This window comes from Penicillium rubens (assembly GCF_028828025.1).
Source record: "Penicillium rubens strain IBT 27055 chromosome Unknown utg000003l_segment0_segment0, whole genome shotgun sequence".
Classification (NCBI taxonomy): domain Eukaryota; kingdom Fungi; phylum Ascomycota; class Eurotiomycetes; order Eurotiales; family Aspergillaceae; genus Penicillium; species Penicillium rubens.
The window spans coordinates 5,935,994-5,961,757 of NW_026890601.1; the positions used below are offsets into that span (position 1 = coordinate 5,935,994).

The following is a 25,764-nucleotide window of genomic DNA, read 5'->3' on the forward strand; positions in this document are numbered from 1 at the left end:
GGAGACCCACTCAAAGCCCGAAGCGGAACTCGGATTCCGCACGCCGATGCGGTCCAGTACGTTGTAGGCAATGATGGAGGGTGAGAAGAAGAAAGAGATAGGGCTGGAAGATTATGACCTTGGTGGAAATATCTCTTTGTAGTTATACGAACTGGAGTTGAATGAAGGCCTAACCTTTCAGGTAGAGCGAAAACAAAAATACGTGTGTATGTAGGCTGCAAGAAATAACAATAATGGTCATAATGTAGATTCATGCGGGATATTCATAGCTTTTGCGGCATTAATCTGTACATGTAGCCCTCCTGCCCTAGTGTTTAGCCACAACACCGGCAGCATCAGCCTGTGCGGCGATCTTCTTCTTGTAGGCGTTGACGGTGCCGTCGAACTTGTGAACCGTACCGCCGTCACAAACCCAGAGACTGGTGCAGACATTCTGCAACATGGTCACATCGTGGGAAACCATCACCACACCACCCTCGAACACCCGGAGTGCATCCGACAGGGCATCCATACCCTCGATATCCAAGTGATTGGAGGGTTCGTCAAGAACAAGGATATGAGGATTGGTCAAGGACAAGCAAGCGAATGCAACACGAGATTTCTGACCTCCAGACAGCAGTTCCATACGTTGGAGACCGGTTGTACCAGTGATACCAAACCTGTAAGATGAGAATTAGTCAATGCAGTAGATGCAGGTGGTTTGGATAAACCTACGCTCCCAGGTGTCGTCGGTACTCTTCGTCGGTTTTACCGGGGTATGTCTTGGTCATGAAGCCGACTGCACTGGTAGTCATGTCCAGAGCATCGACGTGATGTTGGGCAAAGAACCCAATGCGCAGTCTCGAGTTTGTGGAGATGAGACCGCTTGTTGGCTCAAGCTGGTTGGTGAGTAGTTTCAGAACTGTGGTCTTACCAGCACCGTTAGGTCCGACAATTCCAATACGCGAATCAAGTTGAACGTCCAGATCGACATCCCTGAGAAGGGGCTTGTCCTTGGTGTAGCCGAAGCAAACATCGGACATCTGGACAATGGGTGGTGAAAGCTTCTCGACTCCAGGGAACGCGAAGTGCACGGTGTACTCGGCCTCTGGAGCTTCAAGGACCGGCATGCGCTCAAGCTTCTTGATTCTTGACTGTGCCTCAGAGGACTTCGCGGCGTTGTATCGGAACTTATCAATAAATGCTGATGATGATCGTTAACACAGTCCCTATGACAAGGTGGAAGGGGTGGCAAACCTTGCAAGTGTGCTCTCTCGCCCATTTGCTTCTCGTATTCACGCTTAGCAGTCTTCCGGCGCTCCTCTTTGGTTGCATAAAAGGATTCTACAAATTGTTAGAGCTATTCGTAGTCGTGGGGTTTCGTGTAACTTACCGAAGTTAGCACCTCTGTAGTAATCCAACCTCTCGGAGTGCTGGTGGATAATATCCGTAGCGACTTCGTTCAAAAATGCACGATCGTGAGAAACCACAAGGACTGTGCTAGGGTAACCTTGAAGGTAGTTGGAAAGGAAAGTAATTGACGGAACATCCAACATGTTAGACGGTTCTGTGGGATGTCAGTAGGGTGTGGAATAAAGAGACCAGTGCTCCATACCGTCAAGCAAAAGCAAATCTGGCTCGCAGAATAGAGCTCGTGCGAGAGACAAACGCATTCTCCAACCTCCGGAGAAGGTCTTGGTGGCGTACTGCTGGCGCTCTTGGGAGAAACCAAGACCAGCCAAGATACTGGCCGCACGGGATTCGGCCTTGTCAGACTCCATTTCTGAAAGCTTCCCATAAATATCGCTCAATGTGATATCCAGACCCTCTCGTTGCTCGTCGAGTCTAGCGGCATCCTTCGAAGTATCCGCCAATGAGGATCTTTCTTCTTCGATGGCCGCCAGTTGTTCTGAAATTTTCTAAATGGACGTTAGTGAATATGCTGCTGTGATATCCTGTGACTTGACTAACCGCTTGCTCTGAGAGAAGATGTTTCCGCCACACATCGGCATCCAACACTGCTTGTAAAGCTGGTGTATCGTCACCGGTAATCTATGGTAAAAAAAAGAAGAGAAGTCAGTAAGAGAAAAGGAAACCGAGCTTGAATTTGAACATACCTCTTGCTCAACGTGAAGAATAGAAACGTGGGTCGGGATCGGGATTTCTCTGCGACTGAGAGCACGCAAAAGTGTAGATTTACCGATACCGTTCTGACCAACGAGACCGTAACGACGACCATAAGCGAGTGTGAAGGCAGCATCTGTCAGAATGCGCAGGCCACTGATCGAGATATCGATGTTATCCAACTTAATGTCCTTACTCTTGGCCTGAGAGTCGGAGCCCATTTGAAGAGGGTTGACAGCCATGAAGAACTCTTCGTAGGACATAGCCTCATCAGGCTGGTTGAGCAGACGGGAAGCTTCGTAGGTGACATTCTTCATGGACTTCTTATCCTGCTTGGCGCGGATCTTGCGCTCGGCCTTCTCAAGCTTCTTCTTGTCCACCTTGGACTCCATCTTTCTAGCATTGGCGGATTCCAAGTCGACTGTGTTTCCAGTCAGACCCAGTGTAGAAGACATGTTCCGCTGCGCGCCGACATTGATGGTCTGTTCAAGTTTCTTGGCCTTGAAGGGCATTTGCCTCCGCTCTGGGTCGCCATCGGAGGAGCTCAGCGTGGTGATGAACCTCGTAACTAAGTCGCCAATCGCTTCGTAGTTTTGCGGGGAGAAATCTCCCGAAGCGGAGACTAGGAGCTCGGTGACAGATTCGGCGGCCTCTGTCAAGGGGGACTCGGCACAGGCGTCGTCTACATAGAGGTTTGCGGCGTGGGTCAGGTAACCCTGTTCAAATAGTCAGCTTCAATGGACTCACAATCCTCCGCCGCGCATATGTGGGGAGATACGTACCACTGAGTATTCGGTAATGATGTGGTCGAGACCAGGGATCTGGGACTGCAGTTCAGACTCCATCTTGCCAGGCTCAAGAGAACGTGCGCCACACCGAGGTTCAGGAAGCTCCGACGTCAAGAATTTGTGGAGTTCTGGAATTGATGTCCCCATCGTGAATAGTGGCGGATTTTTGGGTGTGTGTTATCGATAAGATCACGTGACACGTCTGTTTGTCATTTTCTAGACAACTTGAGGTAGAAACCTTCCAAGGTTGGAAGCTTCAATGTTACAAAATTCTGCGACAGACATTGAATATTAACTAATGTAAACTTCGGTCCTGCACTGTGGAAAATGCCAAAACGAACGAGAGATAGCTAGATGATTATTCTTTCCCATATATTTGCGGCTACTACATCACAGTATAGTTAGTCAAGCGATATCTGCAACTTCAACACCGAACTATATGACCATAGTTTTGCTTTAAAAGTAATTAACTCCAAATTGTGAAGTAAAAGCGGTATCGAAGGAAGTTGACTGGCTGTGTATTGCTAGTCTCTGCATGAAGTTGAAGGCAAGGCATCCATCTACATTAGCGAGCAGGTGTAGCATTGATACTATTTCTTTTTGATACAGTTTTCGGTATCAAATTCCTCTAGCATTAAGATATTTTCATAAGGTACAGTGTGAGCGATTGGTACTATGTGAGGACATCCACTCACCTACCTATGAATCTCCTCCATATGGCACACGCCAAGAACATTAAGGATGCAATGCTTGAATGATCCCTGAGGGGTCTTTCCAAATACTGGAAATTTGAATCGGAGCCATTGCGAAAGAGAGGTTGCTGAGGTGAATTAACCTCACTTCAGCAGGTTCCCGGCCGACGAGTTGATTGAACGCCGATAGTCAAATTCTGAATCACATTGGCGTTTGTGATAGACTTGCGGGAAACAAGCATCAGATCACCCGAATGTCACACAACCCCAATGGGAAACCCTTAAGCAGATAAAGCACGGAGTAGACGTAGCATATTGATCGACCTCAGCTCCTGCCGTCTCCCCGGTCATGGGTTGATAAGCAATACGAGGCTTTGCGATAAGAATAAGCAAGACCCAGATGTGACTGTCTGGTCTAGAGATGTTTCGGCTACTCCGTGCAGATAATAGCGGTAGACATGGACGGTGACGTGAAAGATGTGGCCTGACTATGATATTCTGCATCAACAACTGGACTCTGACTAAATTACCTAGATTAGATCCATGGATGGTCTTTGTAGACTGCAGGTGTTTCATAGGCAGTTTCATAGGCAGTTTCATAGGCAGTTTCATGTTGGGAGAAGTTGTATTTGACCAGTAAAATGAAATTCGAAAAGCACAAAGGTAGTGGTTAATCGTGAACTGCTAGATGAAGTTATACCAGCTTGGTTGCTGGAAGAAGTTCAAAAAGTACATGTGTAATTTCCACACTTCACGCACAAGTCAGAAATTGCAAAGCACGGGCTTACTGGGCAAATCTGCCGAAATTCGAAAGGTCGACAGTTCAGCTCCAGAGTCAAGGTTGAATCGTACCTTTTTTTTATTATGTGATTCCTTTTCATGGATAGTCAAGAAACCTTTCGAAACCTTTCAAGGTCATCCAACAGTGCAGGAAATATCTTGTTCCGGTCTGCAGGTCACTGCAGCCAACGATATAACGGGTGATGGCAGAGAAGAAACACAAAAGTATTGGTTCATAGTTATAGTTACCTACTTCGTAGGTATGAATAGTTCACACGGGACACATAAGAAGACGACCAAGGAACTGTACCGAACGGAGTACTCCGTATATTGTACTCCATCGAAGTTCCATATATTGACCTTCCAAACTGAATGATTGGATATGCCGATCGCTATAACTTCGGGTCTTATGTAGGGATCGGCCTAGACTGACTTTTTAGGTAAAAAAAAAAAAAGAAAGAAAGAAAAAGAAAACCTCAAATTAAAAATTTTCAAGAGCTTGAAACACGAGGTGCTTCTTCCCCCCACTCTTTGATACGCTATCGACGGTTAACTAACTGCCAGCAAAAGCAGGAAGCAGGAAGCAGGAAGCAGGAATTCGGAGTGATGAACTGTGGTTCACGACCCACGAGGGTTCCTTTTTCATTTGCAAAGTGGAAAAGAGTGGGAAGTAGCGGAACAGAGTGGAGTGTTATATGACGATGTCAACAAGAAACAATAGCTCCGGGTACTATATCGGGTTAATTTGCGCATCGAACAGGTCAACTCTCATCTCTTTTGAAGTCATCACGTTCTTCAATATAACACTTTTTGCAAGGTACAGGATACTTGCTGGAGCCCTGACATTGAGCCTCGCAGTGCTTCTTTTTTCGAGTCAATTCTTTATCGGATGATATTCCATTCTAGAAGAGTCAAGTTAGTTGAAAGTAGATATGAAAAAAAAAGAAGAAGAAGAAGAAGAAGAAGAAGAAGACCCAACTTTGTATCCATACTATGTGCGGAGTACAGAATGACAGCTTAACTGCTTCCACCGTGGATATCGTGGATATCATGGATATCATGGATATCCCAATAAAACCGAGGCATCTGTTCAGATGTTAATATCGCTGAACCATGGTTCACCATAGGAGAACACCTGGCCGTTCATAGGATACACCAGTGGACACCGATCGGCCATTTCACGATCTTACTAACGATCCTAGTCTAGGGGCCGAAGACGCGATCTCAGCCAGCCAAAACCAGATATGTGGGGAATTCTGGATCGCATGGCTTTGGAGCCCTTTGTACTAGCTTCTTTCCCTGTTCTTTACAATATCCGGCCACTCAGAAACGGACTTCTCCGGTTTGAAAAGTTCTGGACTATGACGCCAATGCAAATGTGAGCCGCAAGGGATATCTGCCAACTTGGCGCCTAATCCTCTTCTCGGCTGCATTCTGCATTTGCAATAACACCTGCAGGATCGTGCACGAGCTAGTACCGTTTCGTGCTGCCCCGTCGTAGAAGTGCAAATCGGGGTATTTCTCTCGGGACAGTGCAAGCCTATGAATGTTAGTGTTTTGTTTTGGTCAAGGCATGATCTTGCTAGCTTTTTCCTTCCAATTTTGAACCTTGAAATGAATGCCAACTTCCAAGTACATCGATGTACTCCATAATTGACATAATATCGAATAAATCCAAAAAGGATCCAACGAGGGGGAGTTATTGGAGGTGCTCCTAGCGTGCGCAGGGCGGGAGCTGATAATCCCCGTGTGTTGTTGTTTGATTTCCCCGGGTCACATCCACTTCATCTGGTGCTCTCCTTCACTCGGCCTCCCAGGGGGTAGAGGCATCTTAGTTTTCTCGGAGGCTTTGCTCGGCGTTTCCCATTCATTCTTTTTTTCTCCTTTCCTTTCCTTTCCTTTTGTCGCTTTGTCTCGAACGTCAATCGTGGCCTAGGTGAGGCAGCGCAGTCCCTCTCCCTCACATCCGACCGCGCAGTCCCCACCTCCATCTATCCCATTCGCATTTTGCTCGATACTCTTCCGTGTTTTGCATCCATCTGGAATGTCATTCACGGAGCTTGTCCACCTGGAGCTGATCGTCGGGGTGCTTGACATCCTTCGGGGCGTCCTCTGAACATGGATCACATATCAACTGTAAGTCTTCCAAGTCAACGCAGAATTGGAAAACGAGACCCGGAAGCGCTTGCACAACGGCGGCCGGGTCGCTTCGGAACCTTCACTGACTGGCGCTTCTAGCTCTGTGCATTAAGCACCGTCGGAATAGCTCCTACCGGCCTCGCGCTCGGTCGCGCAGAACGGACTCAAAGGCCTAGCCTCTTTCGACGGAAGACTCACGCTCAAGGTATTCCCGAGCCGCTCTCTGTCAACACTGAACCGACCGCGGATGTTGCCCGGCCGAAGACTGCCATTCCATCTCGAAGTCCGGCCGCCGAGTGGCTTGCCGCAAAGGAAGAGGAAAGCTTTCAGGGAAGTCAAGGATCAGATCTGTCGAAAGCGCCCTTGTCTTTCAGCGGTGCGCGACGGCGCCGTCGGGGTCAAACACTCACAAATCCACCTCTGCGAATTCCGGAACATGAGTCGACAGACTCGTCGGTCGGAACACATACCCGGCGGCCATCCACCGGTTGGCTGCGACGGCTGTCGATGGCCTCCTTCCCAGCTGAAACCCCGACCGCAAGTAGCCCAGCAACGCCCTCGTTCAATGGGTCAACAAGTCCACTCATTTCTCACTCGCCCCGTCAGCGAAGACCTGCCAACAAATTGGTGAAGCGACCGACTTCGCAGCATACAACCACGTATGCTCTCACCCTGAACCCCATTTGTGGACCATCGCCGGCTGCGCTGCGCAGGCCTGCCACTAGTCACCAGAGGTCGGAGTCGATGATCCTCCGGACCCCTTTAACAACCGATTTCGATACGTATTTTCCGAAGGCTCCTGTCGAAGGTCCAACGATCGAGGAATTCGAGCTCGATAAACAGAAGCGTTGGACGCCGTTCTTTGTTCCCAAGGGCGGCAAATTAGCAGAGAGACTTTCGCGCAGATTCTCGACCTCCACTGCACCAAAGGTTCAGAGCGTACGCCAGATTGTGTCTGACCAGGGCGCTCTTCCTGCGTTGGTTATGGCTAATGTGATCTCACCCACGACTGCTGCACCCCGGGACGACAGATCAGTGCCTCATACTCCAATTGAATTCCACAATCCGTTCCAAACGGCCCCCTCTGAGTTTGGTCCCAAGCAGCCAGTCGCCCCGGAACAGCCAGCAGAAAGATCTCTCCATAGGCAGTCATACTCGGTGAACGATGTTGAGCCGAAAATTGAGCCGAAAATTGTCATGGCAAACACAGTTACCGCACACGGGACACCGATTATGGGACTCGTTCGCGGCGGCTCTCTGAAGCGAGTGAAAGGGAGGACCTTCTCAGTCCCTCCTTCGGAACTCTCCCAGGAAGAAAATAATGTCGCTATTCCGAGTTCCCCGGAGCCCGAACCGCGGCGCAACATTACTGATCCTAGCGTGTTTCGCGCTCCTTATCCCATTTCGCAACCTGGTTGGGCTGATTCGGCTTTGGAAAGACGGTCTCAAGTTGGTCCCCGATCGGTATCGCAGGACTATAACGTTGGCTTGGGATCTCGAGCCGGTTCACGTCAAATGACCTCGGATGCAGTCGCCCTGTCGGCCTGGCAGCAAGCATCTCGTCCTGGTGGTCAAACTTATGGTTCTCTTCGCCGTCGTCCCAAGGGATTTTCGATCTCAGGTTCCGATCCGGCTTCAACCCTCATTGGCTCCGATGCCACGCGAGTGTTTACATCGAGCGATGGCTATGAGACGGACATGATGTCGGACTATTGGGACTCTGTCCGCACACGTGAGACCAATCGCAGTGGAGCGAAGGGGCTGCGAATTGAGACGATGTTTGACAAAGCAGGTACGAGCTTGGCGAATGAAGAAGCCACGACCTTGGAGTCTCTCCTCCCGCGGGGTTCCTTCGCCGCCCGGTCTCTGGACAAGGATCCCCAATTGTTCACTGATCCGCTTCTGTCGGCCCCTCCTTTGGTTCAAACATCCATGGGTGAGAATCCGTCTATTCCTGACGATGATGCTCTCAGCATGATTGGAGCGCTTCCGAGCGATGACCGTGATTGTTTTCCATCTTCTTTGACCCGTTCATTGGCGAAATATGCTGAGGAGCCCGAGTTGCGTGTTGGTGCAGATAATGATATGCCTGGATCGTTTATGGGCGAGTTGGATTCGGATATCAACAAAAAAACAAACATCTTTGACTGGTCTGAACAAACGCACCCTAACCGTGAAACTTCGGACTCCGGGACACGTCCCAGGACCATGCAGGGGAAGCACGAGGGCGTTATTGATAGAAACAGTCGGGCTGTTTGCCGGAAAGCACCATCCACCGTCCATCTTAGGAGCCAGAGTGTTCCAGTCGCTAGTGAGCTTCCCATCAACGAGTCGCGTCAAACTTCCGGCAAGTTTGGTACTTGGGGCTTGGGCAGTAAGGGTGTCAGTGAAGATTGGGATAGTGATTTTGACTTTGACGAGTCGGAGGACACACCTGTCGCCGAAAACAAACCGCTTGTTGAACCTGATATCAATCGCCAGAGCATGACTGTTCCCAAGGCAATTCTAGAGCGTCAAGCAAGTCTTCGTGGTCAGTTTGGGCAGGTTCAAGAACTGACGCTGCTGGTGGAGGAATTGAAACGCCTTCGGCATCAAGCAAACGTCCTAGGGGTTGTCAACGGACCATCCAGTGAACTGTGGGCAGAAGCGGAGCAGATCGTGAACCTTGCTACCATTGATGATGAAGAGGAGCGTCGCTCGCCGCCAGGATCTCCACAGTCTCTCACTTTCAGTTTTGATGAATCTGACGATGACGGCCTTAATGCGTCGTCAAAGCGAAACAGCGATGTTTTATGGGACATACCCCGTGGTGAAAATTCCGAACCCACGTTGCCCCTCGCTCAGCTTGCAAGGGACTCCCCAAAGTCCAAATCCGTACTTGATATCCTCCAGCCTCGCCAACAGGAGCCCTCTTCAGCTTTTAATGGGTTAGAATTAGCATCACGTGCAAAGAAGCTTCCGTTTGATACTTCCTCTCTGAAAAATTTGGTGGTTCGTGCGGGTGTGGTGACGCGTGCGTTGAAGGAAGTTATTCGCAAAGCAGACGGGGTAGCAACCAGCCCGCAGGATTTCCAAGACCCGCCATTCCGACGCATTTTCGATAAACCATCTCACGATGATATTGCCAGCTTTGAGGCAGCGCTGGCTGACATGTCCTAATCAACTTTTCATTTCTTTTCGTCCACCACATCGCAATACTCACTCCCTCTCATTATCTTCTATCCGCCAACCACAACCCATGAGATGAGCCCCAAAACACCTGAAGATCATTTGCATGACCATCTTCTTCATGCTTCCTAATGTTTACTCCCTGCACGATCTCGGAGGATTCCGTCTATTTCTTTCCAGTGCGATCTGACGCAAAACGCCATTACCTTTTTTTCTTTTCCATTCTCGTGTACAACTCTACCCCCATGTACATTGCCAACAATACGGTTTTTCCTTTCCCTTTCATGTGTGCATCCCACACATACGAGTGCCCATGGGGCCCATGACCTTCCATTTTCTCTGCTGCCGTCTTCCCATTCCTTTCATCCATGTTTCATATTTGCGCAGCTCATATTTCCTAATTGCGCTGTACTAATCACGGAGGATTCCTTCCAAAGGGGACTATCTGTCCTCTGATGATGTTTTCGAATGAAGACCCCCATACCAGGCAAAATGAAAAGCAATGAACCCCAGATGTGATGATTAACCCGGGGACAAGCCCTGAAGGGCAATTCTATGAACTTGCCATCCTGTGTCTAAGTCTAATACAGAAATGAACCCAACCAGTAATCTTCATATTATCCAGATTAAACGGAAAATGATCTTAGCGTTCCTGAACGGAATAAACAATAGTACACAAGCAAACACTACTAGTATTGTTCGGGGTTTCGGAAAGCGCCACGACGCAAATATATTATGATCTCAGAGGATATTGAGGAATTCCGTCACGCCTCGGGCAAGTTCCCCGGGGCTATTGATTTTATAATGTGGCCAGTAGCTTTCAAATGTGGTTCAGGGAATCTATCTATACTTGTGTCTAGTACAGTCGAGATTCGCTTCCTATGATGGTCGAACTCTCCACGACCCATCTTCAATCTTTGCGATATATATCGGCATCCAATACATGAGGAACCAGGTCTGTCCTCTATGGTTATATTGGTTGGTTTTAGAGGTGAATGATTGATCTGAGTCCGAAGGTTTGATCGAGGAATCCTCGTCTACCTAACTGTTGGGACCGATATATATCCATTGAGAAAGCGTGGATATTATTTCGAGAATTCACACTAAGAAAGCAGCCGCCACCATCTCTCCGTACTAGATAAATTACGGTATCGAACGAGTTCCAACCGATATATCTGATGTGTTCCATAGAGACGTTTTGTGGCTATGCAAGTCTTTCGTAGCGCGTCACCAAGCCAAGCCAAGACATTTCATAGCACATCTTCCACGAGTATCTGGATAGCCTACACTTAGCCCGGCGTAAATCTGTTTATTCGTAATGAATGCTGTTATAGATTATGACTTATGGGTACATATGTGTGTAGAGGTTTCCCTTGAGAGAAGTTGAGCTAACAAGACATGTTAAGAGTAGATGGAATCGAATGGCAAATGAAGAAGTGAACTCGGTGCAGCGACGGAGGAGATAATTCCTAACAACAGTATATAGAAGCTGGAAGGTACTCCGTATACGGAGTACATATGTACGATAAGGGTAAGACGTAGTATCGTTAATCCGAGTATTCCGAGTATTATCCGGGGCTGGAAATGAGGGGGGCTACACCGGCGTCTCATCTTGAAGCAGAAATTACAGCCTCAAAATCAGCTTGTATTGAATCAATTGACTATTGATCTCTTTATATATAAAGTACGGTGTAGTACTCCATATAGGTTTATTATTCCCTTTTGCTACAGATTAAGCATTAGCCAATGTGAAGAGCCAGGGCTTGGCATTGGCTTGGAGCATATACAAGTAGGAAGAAAAGGAAAAAGAAATGAAAAACAAGAAAAGCCCCCTTGTGCCCTTACATGGAAGATACAGAAAACAGTGAACGTTCGTAATAAACAAGATACCTAGGTACAGCCACTTTTGGTGTCCACCTGGGCAACTTCCCAACTCAGGGGCAGCCGTTCAGCGATTGGCTGAGAAGGCGGGTTCCTGACGCTAGTACATGGTCCCATATCTTGGAGGTGTCTTACCCTCGCCTTGCTTGCTGCATTTGGTCTTACATTAGGAGTAGTGGATATTACATGGTTAAAAGATCAGGGGAATAAACAGACAAAAACAATAACAATAACAATAACAATAACAGTCCATAATTACAATATGGATTTAGGGTATTTAGGGTTGTTCTAAATTAAGACTCAGGGGAAGATGCGGAGATAGACCTGTACTTACATAGGTACAGAGTACAATACCAAAGTCTCTGTATAATATTGGCGCTAGTCCACTATTCTAGAACTCACTTCTCCTTCTCCTCTTTTCTTCTCTCTCTCTCTTTATCCTACTCATATTCATTCTCTTTTGGCTGCTGGCCGCCACTCTTTTTGAGGACCTAGTCCTATACACTCCTTTACATTGCTACACCTCTTACGCTCTTTTTATTTCAGATATTCGTGATTTTTTTTTCAATCGTGTGAAATTTAAATGACGAGCATCAATCTCGAGCGGCGATCGCCTTTTTAAACGTGTCGACCGGTCTTCACGTTCCAGACAGAAGTCGGGTTTATTCGCATAGACCAGACTACATCGACTATGCCTCATGCTCACCATGCCGGCTTGGTGATGCGAAACCACGTTCGTCGGGATGTCATCCCTCCACATCGATTGCCATTTTTGGTCCCCAGTACCTCCTCTATAGCCACCGAGCTTCCCTCACTCGTGGCAAGAGCCGAAGCATCTACCACGGTCACGGGTGAAAAGCCCACCAGCAATCTGACAACAACGGTCTTGCCTGTCGTCCTAGGTGCAGGTGTTCCCATCCTGTGTGCTATTGTCGTCCTCATCGTGCTTCACCGGAGACATGTGAAGAAACTTCTGCGGGAAGATGCAATGGATAAACATAAATCTCTCGATTTTGGAATGGATACAGTGGGGCCTGCAACCAGGAGGAAAGGTCCTGGAATGCCCCCGATGTCGGAACCAACCCATACCAAAGGCCTGTCTCTTGATGTGGGCCCTTATCTGATGCCCCCGGGCCTGAAAAATTCCCCGGAGTCTCTGCGCTCCATGTCAATAGATGATGACAAGTACCGCCCGGCCACTGCCTCTATTCGGTCATACCCCAGGGGTTCCCGATTCGAAGGTGCCGATGACGGCAATTCAGGTCTTCTCCAGAATGCGCAGAGGATGTCTCGTTCATCCCCGCCGCTGTACTCCTCCCCTATCGAATCGCATGGACGCAGTCTGGATCAGCACAATGACTACCTTGGGGAAGTTCCCGGAGTCACGCATCCACCTGCTGCACAGCAACCTGGCATGGCTATTGGAAGTCCCAACGCCAATCGGATTCCTTCGCCAGAGCCCCTGCCCCATCTGGATTCCTCGTTGGGCCTAAATTTCGGACTAGATAATACACACGGCAACACATATAACAACCAGCATGAAGAGCGCCTCAACTTCCCGCTGCCTGAGCCTTCGCAATCACGAGACTTGGACCATAACCAGGCTCCTGCATCGCAGCTTCCTCGTATTTCCCTGCCGGACAGTGTTGTTACCAGTAGTGATTACGGCGATGACCGCAAGTCACAATACACTCTCCCTACGGTCAACATCCATGGCACGGAAGATGTCCAGCAACATAATGCCCTCAGCCACGATAACAAGAATCCGGAACTCCCGGAGGAACCTCAAAATCTGGATGCGGCATATGATAACCGTCGTGATACCCGCCGGATGACTCTCGGATTGCGCCCGTTGCCCCCAGAGGACCCCGCCGACAACCCAGAACAGCGTGCCAATCGGATTCGCTCCTTCTACAAGGAGTACTTCGATGAGAGCAAGAACGGCCAGGAGCCCACATACTACGAGGACTTCGGGCCCGAGTTCTATGAGGGTGGTGGTAATGCTGGTTTCATCTACGACCCAATTACTGGCGACTATTATGATGCCACTCATGGTGTTGCTCCATTCGCCGAGCCGATGACCCGTCGCGCGATGACACCGCCGCCTCGCGCACCTCCGCGCTTCCAGGGAGCCGCTCGCCATATGGCCACCAACTCTGCTGGCTATAATGGTATGCCCGGGCCACGCGCCTTCTCATCTGCCTCTGGCCGTATGCCTGGTCCACGCGGTCCCAAGAAACCGATTCCACCGCCTTCACCGCTGCAAATCCTGCCTACTCCTCACATGTTGACGGACGACTCCCTCATGACTGCCATGGACTTTGCCCCGGCCAATGGATTCAAGGACCGCCGTGCGGGCCGCCCTGAGACACCCACGGGTGGCGTACGCCACTATATCCCTGGTGTGCGAGCCCACACGCCACTGGCCTCTGCCTTTGACGAGCTCGCCGTGATGCCCAGCCCTCACGCCTTGCGCAAGTCCGGCACGTTCACCAACCTGGACTTTGTGCCCCCGCCCCGTTTCAAGAATGAGGGTGCCGGTAGTGATGCGGGAAGTATTCGCAGTGCTCGGACTGTCGTGTCTGCTCACCACCAGAATAATATCCGCATGGGCAACTACCGTGTCAGTCGTCTGCCGGCCGAGGCGGTCGGCACTAAGGACGACATGATGGCCACTCTACGTCCGAAGTGGGATATGAACAACACATAAGGAAGCGGGCTTGTCCTTTCCAATGTCACGACTTTGTTGTTTTGGTACCTCGTATAAGGGCACGTGATGATTTGATTTTTGTTGTTTCTCATCTGGGTTCCCCGGTGCTTGAGCTTTTGGGGGGGCCATCGTCCCTTTTTATATTCATTACTCTGTTCTCTTTTTTTTTTGGTCTGGAATCTGCTATCAATGGCGTAAATAGATGATGGTTGGATTTGTCTCCCGTGATCGCTTTGAAATTTCATTTCTTCTGCCCGGTCTCTGGGCTGCATATATTCGGATTTTGTTAGAGGTTTGCTGGCTTGTTTTCTTATAAAACAGTATTCCGTAGTTCTAGAATATCCAAATCCTCTAATGGTTGGAGCGTAGTACACATCTGCTCCATAGATTTGTACTCCGTACTGTATGGGAAATTGGGAGTTGGTTAAGCGGAAATCGGGCCGAGCGCTAACCAAACAGTCAGGGGCAAGGCGAGAGCTAATATGCCAATGGGCTAGACGCAGGAAACAAGATTATCCATGCCGATCGTATTTTTTTAATTAAAGTAAACATGCACCGTACAGTATTGTTAACAAAACCGTTGAAGTGGGGAATCAGAATCAGAATCAGAATCAGAGATGTGGCAACTGAGTACACTCTGCATCATTGACTTTTAAATACGAAGGTATGTTGTAGTAAGTGGAATCGTATAAGAGAATCTTCCAAAGTTGGAAGTCTCCATTGGATAACCTTGGAATCAGCCTCGGCGCTTCCTTACTCCAAGGCTAACACCCACGGGTACTCTCAGCTCGGTTCTCTCTATATTTTTTTTTCTCGGTACCGAATAATAAACACATAAGTAACAGTAAATATTGGCATTGAACATGGGTTATTCTAGGGAATATATTTTCAAACTCTTAGAATCTTAGAGAGATTCTTAGAGAGATATGTAGGTAGAGTATTAGGGAGCATCAGAGAGTATTAGAGTGTCCTACCCTTAGCCACAGGGGTTTGCATGGCCGGATCAAGGGATTACCAGAAACAGCATCATGTTGTTGCAATGCAACTGCAACTCAAGCGTAGTATGAAATTAGAGGATGTGCTTTTTACCGTCAATTATCAGCAATGCTTAAATCAAAGTGCATCTGTATCTATTAATACAACTAGGAATGCGGATACGCCGCAATCGTAAGAAATCTCCACTTCCCACTTCAATCTCACTCTTCCACACAACTTCTCTCCTCTCATGGCTGCTAGATTCGGCCCCGAGAGATTGTGAGTATCTTGTATTTGTTCTTTTCTCTTTTCTATCCTTCTTCATTTTCCTTCTTCTTTTCTTCCGATTCCGATCGGTTCCTGAGATATCGCCAATTTTCCCCTGAGACTCCGACCATAACGTCTCTCCTTACGCGTCCAAATCGCAGTCTCTCGTTAAATAAGTCTATCGACTCGGATTCGAAATTGTGAACCCCCGGTCTCATTCAGCCCGAAATTATTTCCGCACCCGGAAGCATCCCTAATCTCTCAAAACTCGCCGAACGGCCCGGCTCAGGATCACATCGATCCTACCAACAGCCTGCAATCTCAACGGACATCACTTATTCTTGACCGACATTGACCAATATTGCTATTGAGATGGCCTCCCCATCCAAAGCCGCTGGCGCCGCCGCTGCCGCTGCAGCTATCGCTTCTAGCGCTGCGGAAACTGTTGTACAGACTTCGGGGTCTCCTGAGACCAGCAGTGAAACATCTGCCGCCCAACCCTCCACCTCTTCTACCGAAACGACCTCTTCGTCTGCGCCTGCTCCCACCACCTCTAGTTCAACTGAGCCAACTACCACCAGTTCCACCACGAGCAGTACTAGTAGCACGCCCACGACCGAGCCTACCACGTCGACCCCCGACCCTACGTCTACTTCGCCCACTTCCACTTCCACTTCGTCTACTTCTTCTTCCACCTCTTCTACCTCTTCCACCTCTTCTACTACAACCGCACCATCCACCACCTCAAGTGAGGAGAAGACAACATTTACATCGACAGAGGGAACTACCGTAGTTGTTGTCACGTCCACCCAAATAGCGTCTAACACCGGTGCCACGTCTACCACCTCTTCCAGTGCAACTGATTCAGCCGCGCTCGCAACCTCCGGCACAGCAGCAGGATCCGGCGGTCTTTCTCCTAGCGGCACAATTGCCGTTGCAGTTGTTGTTCCGGTTGTCTCAGTGGCATTGATCATCTTGGCGCTGCTCTTCTTCTGGCGTAAGCGCAAGGCCAACAAGGCGGCCGAGGAGGAGCGTCGCAAAGAAGTGGAGGAGTACGGATTCAACCCGAACAACGACCCAACCCTTCCCGGTATCGGAGGCGTCGTGGTTCCCAAGGATGACGAATCCTCCGGCTACCGCGGCTGGGGAACCACCTCTGCTGGGCGCAAGGCGTCCACCAACCTCTCCAGTGGAATGGGTGGCCTGGCCATGTCGGAAGGAAGCAGCCCCGGTTATCACCACGCCGCAACACCCAGCGAAGGCACCGTTCAATATTCTGATGGCGCCCGCCCCGACTCTGGCGAGATTGTTGAACCCATTGGCGTGCTGGGTGCCGCCCCAGTGGCTGCGAACAACCGCAACGGCGACATTCACCGTGGCCCCTCCAATGCATCCTCCGCTTACTCCGCAGCCAACCGTTCCGACGCATCAGAGGAAAGTCACATGTCCGCTGTCCACCCCTCAGCTGGCTACTACGGTGAGAACCCGTACTACGGCGACATCAACACACACGGCGCATACGGCGGAGATGACTATCAGCCTGTGATCCGTGATGTCCAGGCGCGCCGCAATACCCGCATCGAGAACCCCGGTGTTTATCCACGACAGGGGAATGCCGGTATCGCGCAGAACTTCTGATGGCCCGACTGATTCAGATTTTCTCCAATAATCTCTGATCTCCAAAAGCTCGGCATTTCCTTTTATGTTTTTTTGTTGTTTTTTCCTACCTTGCACAATACCATACGCTCTTTCTATCTCGACCACCGCCGACTTCATTCGTTCTTTTCGGGTCTCTCATGTTCCAATTCCCGGCGCGATGGACCTTCACTTCATGTCTCTATTGTCCTCTACACCTTCATTTTCTTTTTCTGTCTTCTCTCTCTCCCCTTAATCGGCCTGTCGGGCTTTGATTTGGTTTGGTCATCTCTGTTTGATATATCCCGCGCATCTGGTCTCAGCTGCATAGCTTGTTTTCGCCTTTTTCTTTTCACACCTCGTTTATGTCTGTGTCCATTGTTTTTTTTTTTTTATTGTTCATGTCTACATGGAACTGTGAGGAACTCCATCTTGTACATTTCCTGCTGAGTGTGGAGTTTTCCATGCGACTGAACATAGTCGAGATTTTGCAATGATACCTCGGGTGTCTTGGATTTACTCCTAGTTCCCTTGTTGAAGTCTTGTATCCGGTATACTGAAATGAAAGGTTTATATTTGAATGATTTATATACGTCGTATACTTATGTTGTATATGGATGTACTCCGTATGTAGATATAGTTCGGAGAATGTCGGCAGAATCATGTATGATATCTTGGAAAGGAAGCTCAGAACAATATACTTTTACTAACATGTACTAAAACATACTAAGATAGACTAAGATAGACTAAATATGTAGAAATACTCCGATTTAATCTATTAAAAGTAAAATTATGGCCGATAATAGCAGTTCTCGGTACATTTCCGTTGCAGTGGCTACCAGTAAGTTAACAACGTGCGTCCGCTGTTGGCGGTGATTGGCGATGGATGATTCACACAGCTCTCCACTCCCCGGCTTAATTGCACCTCACAGCTTTTCCCTTCTCTGTTAGTTTTCGAACTATACAGAACTGAACCACATTGGATTCGTACCTGGTCCCCCTGTACTCCGTACTCCGTTCTCCCACATGTGTCTCTCGAGTCTTTGCCCCGCTATCTCTATCTCTATCGCTCTATCACCGCTTCAACCTCTCCAGGGCTAAACTTCTGCTCTTAGCGTCTTAACCCTTGATTTGATATATGGGGACTCAGCGTCACACATTTTATTTACTTGTGTCACTCCGTCTCTTACTTGTCCCACTATTATCCTTCCCCACTGTGATAGCGCATTAACCGCCCCCTCTTGCCCCCCCGAAGCCTTAGCTTTGGTTCCGTCCCAAACGTGTCCTTGTCATCCCACCCTGTCTCTTACTTTTTTCTTCCCCCCCCATTGATACCCTTGCGCCCTACCTCGCACAGTCCTCGGCTTCCATTATCCTAGCTTTCAGCTCCGTTTTGCTGAACTTGCGCTACTGACGCAATATCGGTCTTCAGAGCTCGGGAGAGCTAAAGCTCTCTCCGAGATTGTGCAAACATGTACGTATGCCCTTCCGTTTCTGTTACCGGGTGATTCATTTCTTGAGCTGCTACTGATATGCCCTGACTTGCTAGGAAATTCGGCAAACAGATCCAGCGCAGGCAGCTAGATCTTCCTGAATATGCCGCCAGCTTTGTTAACTACAAGGCACTGAAGAAGGTTGGTTTAACGTCCTGCCCGCTTGCGAGGGAATATGGGCATGGCTAACTCCTTTTCAGCTGATCAAGCAACTCAGTGCCACCCCGACTATCCCGGCACAGAGAACAGCCGAGGAAATTGCGAGAGCTAATGCGGACCCCCAGGGCGCCTTGCGCGCAAACAAGGAGGTGTTCTTCTTCCGTTTGGTAGGTTGTCGGAATAATTTCATGCATATCGGAAGATGGATGTACTTACCATGATGTATAGGAACGAGAGATTGAGAAAGTCAACACTTTCTACCTCCAGAAAGAATCAGAGGTATGGCCAATTTAACCAGTGCACAGTCATGACCATATCCGGAAACTTATCATATCGTTTTAGTTTTCTCTGCGCCTAAGGACGTTGGTCGACAAGAAACGGGTAACTCAATCCCGAGCCACCTCAAATTCCAAAGCACCATCGAATTTTGCTGCTATGTTCGAAGGCTTCCAACAATTCGATGGTGACCTGAACAAATTGCAGCAATTCGTTGAGATCAATGAGACTGCCATGTCTAAAATCCTCAAGAAATGGGATAAAACATCCAAGTCTCGTATGAAAGAGCTGTATCTGCATCGGGCAGTCGAAGTGCAACCATGCTTCAACCGTGAAGTTCTTCGAGACCTTGCGGACAGAGCTACCACCGCGCGACTGGAATTAGAGGCCTGGGCCGAGGGTGAGAACATTCAATATGACGCCTCACGTCCATTAGACCGTACCGCAACCTTGGGGTCGGAAGAGGATGAAATGGACAGCCAGATCTTGCAGTCAGCCTCCACCGGTAACCTGCAAACCCTACGTGAATGGCTGGCCAGGTTGCAGCAGTTGCCGGACGCCCGTGAACGTGCCACCCGTACATTCCTGACCGCCATCAACGGGTTCTCGGATGAAGTGCTCGGTCTGCTATTGGAGAGCAAACTGGTTGACATACACGCCGAGGACGACATCAACGAACGAAACTGCCTCCACGAAGCCGCCATTTCGGGCCGATTATTTGTCTTCCACGCGGGTCTACAGGCAGGTGTTGATTTCGCCCGCGCCGATGTCTATGGTCGAATCCCCCTCCACTACGCGTGCATGCACGGCCGCGTGGATATGGTGCGACATCTGCTCGCAGCCGGCCCTCATACCGTCGATATCATGGACCATGACAACTTTACACCTCTAATTCACAGCATCGTAAAGGGCCAGCTGGCGTGCGCCGAGCAGGTTCTGTGTAGTAATGCCCGCGTCGATCCAGAGCCCGAGTCGCCTCCTATGAAGGGAATGGACCACCGGCCCTTGAAGGGGCCCGATCATATTCCTTTGAATCTCGCCTGTCAACACGGCTCTCTCCCCATCGCGAGGATGCTTCTTGAGCGAAATGCGAAGTTACTGCCTGATGCAGAGGGTCTATATCCCCAGCATATGGTTGCACGCGCCTCACAATCACCAGAGCTACTATTACTGCTGAAGGAGCACGGTGCTGATCTCGACCAGAAGGACAAGCTATACCAGTGGACTCCACTGTTCCATGCCGCTAGCGAGGGCTGCGTTCCCTGCCTACGCACTCTTCTCGAGTGCGGGGTTGATGCCCAGGTCCCAGATGAAAAGGGCCTCTCGTCTATGTACTATGCTGCCTGGGAAGGGCATCTGGAGTGCATGCTCCTTCTCTGGGCACAGCCCTCCGGCAAAAAGCCTACACTGGGACCGCTTGACATTCTCAATGGCGTGCGGATGCAAGAACCCGGCCCGATGGGCGACATGTCTGTAGTTACGAGCGTCTCTGAATTGGAAATGGCTGATGGCATCCCGGACCTTGAATTGCCTCCTCCCATTATCCCTCTCCGCCGCTATGGTCACAACTTCCTCGACAAGAAAGTATTTGTGCAGCTTCTGTTCGATCAAGGAAATGTCGGGTCTATTGCCTTTGACCAGGCAGGCCGCCATCCTGCTGCTCGCATGACCATCTCTTCCAAGCTGTCAGATCTCATTCCTCGTACTGTCATGCTACCCATTCAGGAAGAGACGCGCACAATATCGTTCCACGTGGATAATTTGGACACCTTTGCTGTGGACTTTGAGATCTTCCCTACCTTTGGTTCAAAGGTGATTGCAAAGAGTGTGGCTCTGCCAGACATCTTCCGTGCCGAGTCGTCCAGCACTGGCTCAGGCTGCCTGCCTCTATTCGACCCCCGACTTCGTACAATCGGCCAGCTGCGCTTCAACTTCCAAGTGATCAAGCCATACCATGGTGATCCTCTGGAGATTACACACTTTGCTACATACTGGAAGGCCACTAGTGCCCTTGACTCAGACCACAATGGACTGGTCACTGGTTCCAGCTTGTCGGGAGATTATGTCCAGCTCTTTGTACAACTGACCCAGGACCGCGTCGCAGTCCTTTACCCGCAATTTATGATCAACCACCACGGAGTCGACATCCCAGTGTCTCATTTGACATATGCCCAGTTCCAGGCCATTGGCGCAGACTGCGGTGCCAACCATACCGAGATCCTCAAGTTCTTGGAAACAGAAGCGACGAATGACATGCCGCAGACTCATCGACTCCTAGCGGCGTCGTTCTTGTCGTTACGCGATGTCTTGCAACAACTCCCTATTGACTTGAATGTCAATATCTCCCTCCTCTACCCGTCGCCTACGGAGGAGAAGAAACTCCACATGACTTCTTTGGCGGATGTTAATAGCTTTGCCGATGTTATCCTGACCGACGTCTTTGATCATGCCCGTGTGGCCCGCGACAAGAATCCAGAGTTCATGCGTTCCGTGGTGTTCACCTCCTACAACCCGAACATTTGTAGTGCTCTCAACTGGAAGCAACCAAACTGTGAGTCTCCTTGAAATACAGACCAACTCATACGTGATACTGACTCTATGACTAGATCCTGTTCTTCTTTGCAACGATCTTGGTCAAATTCGGGACCTGGCTGGGAACGTCGACTCGATGCCCCATGTCAATAGCAGTGGCCGGGCCTCAATGTCGATTAAGGAGTCTGCTCGCATTGCCCAGAGCAACAACTTTATGGGCCTGATCTGCAGATCTAGCCTTTTGGTATGTTTGGTCCAGCGCTGTCTCTCTTTCTCTTTCTAGTCTGCCTGCTAACCACTGTGTAGAATGTCGTTCCTGCGCTCGTCGAAACCATCAAGGAGCTCGGCCTTGTGCTTGTAGCCGACACCTCTGATGAGGTCAGTCAGCCGGATCGACTCGAGGAGCTACCCACTGATACCATGGGCGTTGCCGAATGGGCATACCGCATGCCTGACGGTGTCAACGGCGTTATGAGAGCCAACGGCATTCTGAGATTTAACGATATGATCGATATGTGATCCGATTCACCCTTGCTTTCCTTTGGAAGCACCCCCACCCTTTACATACTTCGCAATTTAATTTCCACAACGAAGATTACGAGCTTTAGTAGCCTTTGCCATGCCATATCTGCTTTATTTTCTTGTTCTCTACTTTGCTCTTGGCTAGTTATTTCAAACACCAGAGATAGTCACTAGCGTCCGACGTTCTCTTTATTCTTCTTTTCGTCCTTTGTTCATTTCCTATCTCACCTTGGGCGCTAGAGATAGAGCTGGGCTTCTCTTGGTTTGGCTGTTGTCGATTACATGTAGATCGTCCGGAAGTGCTTGAGAGGACAATGTCAAAAGGAATAAAGATTTCCGTATTAGAGAGCTGAATGGCTAATAATGTACAATGGTCCAAATCCCAAGTGTCCTGTATCTCCCGCTATGCTATATAATCACATCACCTTCATGTACTCTTGGGCTTTCTCTTCCCAATATCCCAACCCCATCCACGCAGCGTCTTCACAACCTTTGGCGTCACAGCCGCCGTCAACGGTACTCGAATAAACACAAAGCTCTTGTGGATGGCATAAGCGAAAACCAATTGTGTCCAGATACCTGCCAAAAAGAAACCATCGATAAGCACCTCGACCTTCCGACACCAACAAAACAGAAAAACTTACTAGCTTCTTCCTGATTCCGTTCCTCAGCCTGAGCAAGTTGCCCCTGCCCATCCTCCGCCTCAGAACTCTTAGTCTGCGGCCACACAGACTTGAGCTTATCCTTGACGAATCCAACAACGACATGCTCATAGTATCCAATGCGCTCAACACCAAGCAACCGCACAGCCGCAAAACAGAATGGGAAATCCAGCGCCGACAGTCCAAGATACACTCCCAGCGCAGCCCATCCATACTCCCGCGAGAGCTTCTTCAGCCGCTGCGACAGCGACGCCTTCTCCGAAGCTCCAGCTCCAGCTCCAGCCCCAGATCCCTTACCACCACCGCCAGCCGACCCGGAATTGAACCGGCGCTGCTTGGGGTGGAACGAGCTCGGTCCCGGACGGGTGCGCGTCGGCAAGCGCGCTGTGGTAAGGCTTCGTCGTGTTGCTTGCCCTGCGGACGGGAATATTATGCTGCGGTGTGCGAGGGATGGACGGGCCGAGGGGTGGAGGTATGAGGTTAAGCTTGGGGTTGATTTGAGGATCTCGCTCGGCCGCGAGATCCATTGTTTGAGGAGGGTTGGGCGGAGGGACATGGTGCGTTGCTTTGTCGTCCCCTGGTGTTCTGGATTGAGGGGGTGTGATTCAGTGAGCGAATTGGTGTTGAATCTGGATAGGACATGGAATGCTGTGCTTTTTTTTTGGTTTCTCTCGGCGTTTTCGGCTTCCGGTCCGATCGGGCTGCGGCTGTGTCTGCCGGAGTTAGGGATTAATACGGGATGTGTTGGTATTGGCGTAGAACGGGATGTTGTATACAGTAGATGAGCGTTTGTATGATGTCTATCGCTTTTTGCTATTATTTGTACGAGATCCCCAGTGTCTAGCTATGGTCCTTCGACATAATGCGTGGCAGCTCTGACTTTGTATACTTCGGGGCGTGCATATGCGCTGACTAAGCCCAACACCAAAAACTTCCCGAGTTCTCAGCCACGACGAGCACCCCAATCCCCCTCCCAATATCAAGCCCACCATGTCGCCGCGCTTAGGAGGGCTACTTCAGCTCTCACCCGTATGGGGTGCCCCGTTGATCACGCCCCGGATCCCCGTGCGCTCATTCGGAATCCGATCTCTCAACCCGCCCAAACCCAGTCGTTTCAATATCGGACCCGGGCTGCCAGTCCTCGAATCGACGTCGACGGCGGCGCTCCGCCGCAAAGCCAATTCCCTCCCGCTCCGCACTGGAGCTATCGGTATCAAGAAGGGCATGACTGCTATCTACGATCCTGAGTCTGGAAAGCGCATCCCCTGCACTGTTCTCCAGCTGGATCGTGTTGAGGTTATTTCCCACAAGACCCGCGAGAGACATGGTTATTATGCTGTGCAGGTCGGTGCTGGCTGGAAACACCCGAGCAACGTGACCAAGTCGATGCTTGGACATTTCTCGGTTAATGGGATCTCGCCTAAGCGCCATATCTTTGAGTTCCGCGTTAAGGACGAGGCGGGCCTCATCCCTGTTGGTCAGAGCATCGAGGCGGGTTGGTTCCAGGAGGGCCAGTTTGTTGATGCTCGCTCCAACACTAAGGGTAAGGGTTTTGCTGGTGTCATGAAGAGACACGGCTTCGGCGGTCAGGATCGCAGTCACGGTGTTAGTTTGACGCATCGTTCGATGGGTTCTTCTGGTCCTGGTCAGGGTGGTGGTTCCCGTGTTTACCCCGGAAAGAAGATGGCCGGAAACATGGGCAATACTCAGAACACTGTTCAGAACTTGAAGATTCTCAAGGTGGATTCTGAGAATGGTATTGTGGTTGTCAGCGGTATGTGATTCGATCTGGAGCTGCTCTGAGCCTTTCCCGAATTCTCTTTTGCTAATATATCTCCTTTGCTTCAGGTGCTGTCAGTGGTCCCAAGGGCTGTGTTGTGAGAATCCAGGATGCGATCAAGAAGCCATGGCCGGAAGTGCCACAGGCAGAGGCGACGGAACCTGCCACTGCTTAATCGGAGGTTTTTCTTTTCTTAGTTCTGACCATGTACTATTACACCATACGCGCGATATTGTTTGACTTGAGCGGCGTTTGTATATGATACAAAAAATGATATCCTTCTTCCTTTTTTCTCTTAGCCATTGAGAAAAAGAAAAACAATGGCTTCGCCGAATTGATAAAGCAACAAATGATCCCATAAAGAAGAATGTTCCTGAACGCCCGAGCCAATGCACTGCTGTATCTGTACACTCTCCAATATTCAGTTCTTCCGGAAGGGATCGCTATCATTGTCGAGCAATTGAACCACCGTTCCATCCTCGGTCTCCAGACTCCATTCCTCGGTGCGGAACTAAAAGAAGAGAAGAAACCAAGTCAGCAACCAACACAGAACACGCCACAAACCAAATAGACCAAAAACTCACATAGCTCATACGATCCGGCCGAATGCTTCGGAACTTCATCTTGCCCTGAGACTTCGTCCCCTTAACCCAGAACGAGATATCAATCCGCCCATGCAATTGGTTCATCTCGCCACTGATCCAAGGAATCTGCTGCGCGAAGTAGATCTCATCGCCCAGGATCTCGCGAGCCCGCGGCGACGTCCGCAGCGCATACAGCGTGCTGTTCACAATGCTCGACGACGACTTCTGGTAATTGAAAATTCCAAGCATGCCTGCTCCCGTCGCGATAATGAAGATCGGGAGTGTGTAAAGCCACTTTCGGCCAGGGTTTGGGTTCGGTAGCTCGCGGTCCGCTCGTCGTTCCAGTAGTGGTCCTGTGTTCGGACCTGGGGCAGCTATCATTGTGCGTCGGCTGGCTATGTTGGGTCGGGCGGATTGCCGGGCGAGCGCGGCGCGCCGCGTGAACGCTCGAGAGAAGACCATTGCTGTGCTTTTGGGGGTTATTTTCGGTGTTTGTCGGGTTGGTTGGGGTTTGGGGGGTTGCGGAAGAAAAGAGTGTCAAACAAGACAAACAGATTTGACCTTTCGACGTCACTGCACGACCACCGGCTGAGAATACAACGCTTTTGTTTTGGGTTT

The 25,764-nt window shown here is 49.8% G+C and overlaps 8 protein-coding genes across 8 annotated transcripts; 5 read left to right on the forward strand and 3 right to left on the reverse strand.

The window, feature by feature from the left end:
- Nucleotides 1-307: 307 nt before the first annotated feature.
- Nucleotides 308-3,038, reverse strand: N7525_008478 (putative AAA family ATPase GCN20; the record flags this gene model as incomplete). The annotated part of the gene is made up of 8 exons (XM_002562532.2): nt 308-659; nt 715-1,183; nt 1,237-1,323; nt 1,373-1,546; nt 1,595-1,898; nt 1,951-2,031; nt 2,097-2,819; nt 2,886-3,038. 8 exons carry the CDS (start codon nt 3,036-3,038, stop codon nt 308-310), a joined length of 2,343 nt encoding a protein of 780 aa, XP_002562578.2.
- A 3,443-nt stretch (nt 3,039-6,481) lies between these two features.
- On the forward strand, nt 6,482-9,661 carry N7525_008479 (uncharacterized protein; the record flags this gene model as incomplete). The annotated part of the gene is made up of 2 exons (XM_002562533.1): nt 6,482-6,499; nt 6,602-9,661. 2 exons carry the CDS (start codon nt 6,482-6,484, stop codon nt 9,659-9,661), a joined length of 3,078 nt encoding a protein of 1,025 aa, XP_002562579.1.
- A 2,581-nt stretch (nt 9,662-12,242) lies between these two features.
- On the forward strand, nt 12,243-14,261 carry N7525_008480 (uncharacterized protein; the record flags this gene model as incomplete). Its single annotated transcript, XM_002562534.2, has 1 exon — nt 12,243-14,261. The coding sequence occupies one exon, from the start codon at nt 12,243-12,245 to the stop codon at nt 14,259-14,261; it is 2,019 nt and encodes a 672-aa protein (XP_002562580.1).
- Nucleotides 14,262-15,875: 1,614 nt separating this feature from the next.
- Nucleotides 15,876-17,141, forward strand: N7525_008481 (uncharacterized protein; the record flags this gene model as incomplete). The annotated part of the gene is made up of 1 exon (XM_002562535.1): nt 15,876-17,141. One exon carries the CDS (start codon nt 15,876-15,878, stop codon nt 17,139-17,141), a length of 1,266 nt encoding a protein of 421 aa, XP_002562581.1.
- Nucleotides 17,142-17,930: 789 nt separating this feature from the next.
- phoC (uncharacterized protein) lies at nt 17,931-22,117 on the forward strand (the record flags this gene model as incomplete). Its single annotated transcript, XM_061214409.1, has 8 exons — nt 17,931-17,979; nt 18,496-18,616; nt 18,688-18,772; nt 18,832-18,957; nt 19,019-19,069; nt 19,133-21,617; nt 21,673-21,842; nt 21,905-22,117. The coding sequence occupies 8 exons, from the start codon at nt 17,931-17,933 to the stop codon at nt 22,115-22,117; spliced, it is 3,300 nt and encodes a 1,099-aa protein (XP_061068840.1).
- Nucleotides 22,118-22,456: 339 nt separating this feature from the next.
- Nucleotides 22,457-23,338, reverse strand: N7525_008483 (FAM210 family protein; the record flags this gene model as incomplete). Its single annotated transcript, XM_002562537.2, has 2 exons — nt 22,457-22,699; nt 22,765-23,338. The coding sequence occupies 2 exons, from the start codon at nt 23,336-23,338 to the stop codon at nt 22,548-22,550; spliced, it is 726 nt and encodes a 241-aa protein (XP_002562583.1). The 3' UTR covers nt 22,457-22,547.
- Nucleotides 23,339-23,772: 434 nt separating this feature from the next.
- On the forward strand, nt 23,773-24,737 carry N7525_008484 (mitochondrial 54S ribosomal protein uL3m; the record flags this gene model as incomplete). Its single annotated transcript, XM_002562538.2, has 2 exons — nt 23,773-24,556; nt 24,631-24,737. 2 exons carry the CDS (start codon nt 23,773-23,775, stop codon nt 24,735-24,737), a joined length of 891 nt encoding a protein of 296 aa, XP_002562584.1.
- A 246-nt stretch (nt 24,738-24,983) lies between these two features.
- N7525_008485 (cytochrome c oxidase assembly factor 1 family protein) lies at nt 24,984-25,608 on the reverse strand (the record flags this gene model as incomplete). The annotated part of the gene is made up of 2 exons (XM_002562539.1): nt 24,984-25,073; nt 25,147-25,608. The coding sequence occupies 2 exons, from the start codon at nt 25,606-25,608 to the stop codon at nt 24,984-24,986; spliced, it is 552 nt and encodes a 183-aa protein (XP_002562585.1).
- Nucleotides 25,609-25,764: the final 156 nt, after the last annotated feature.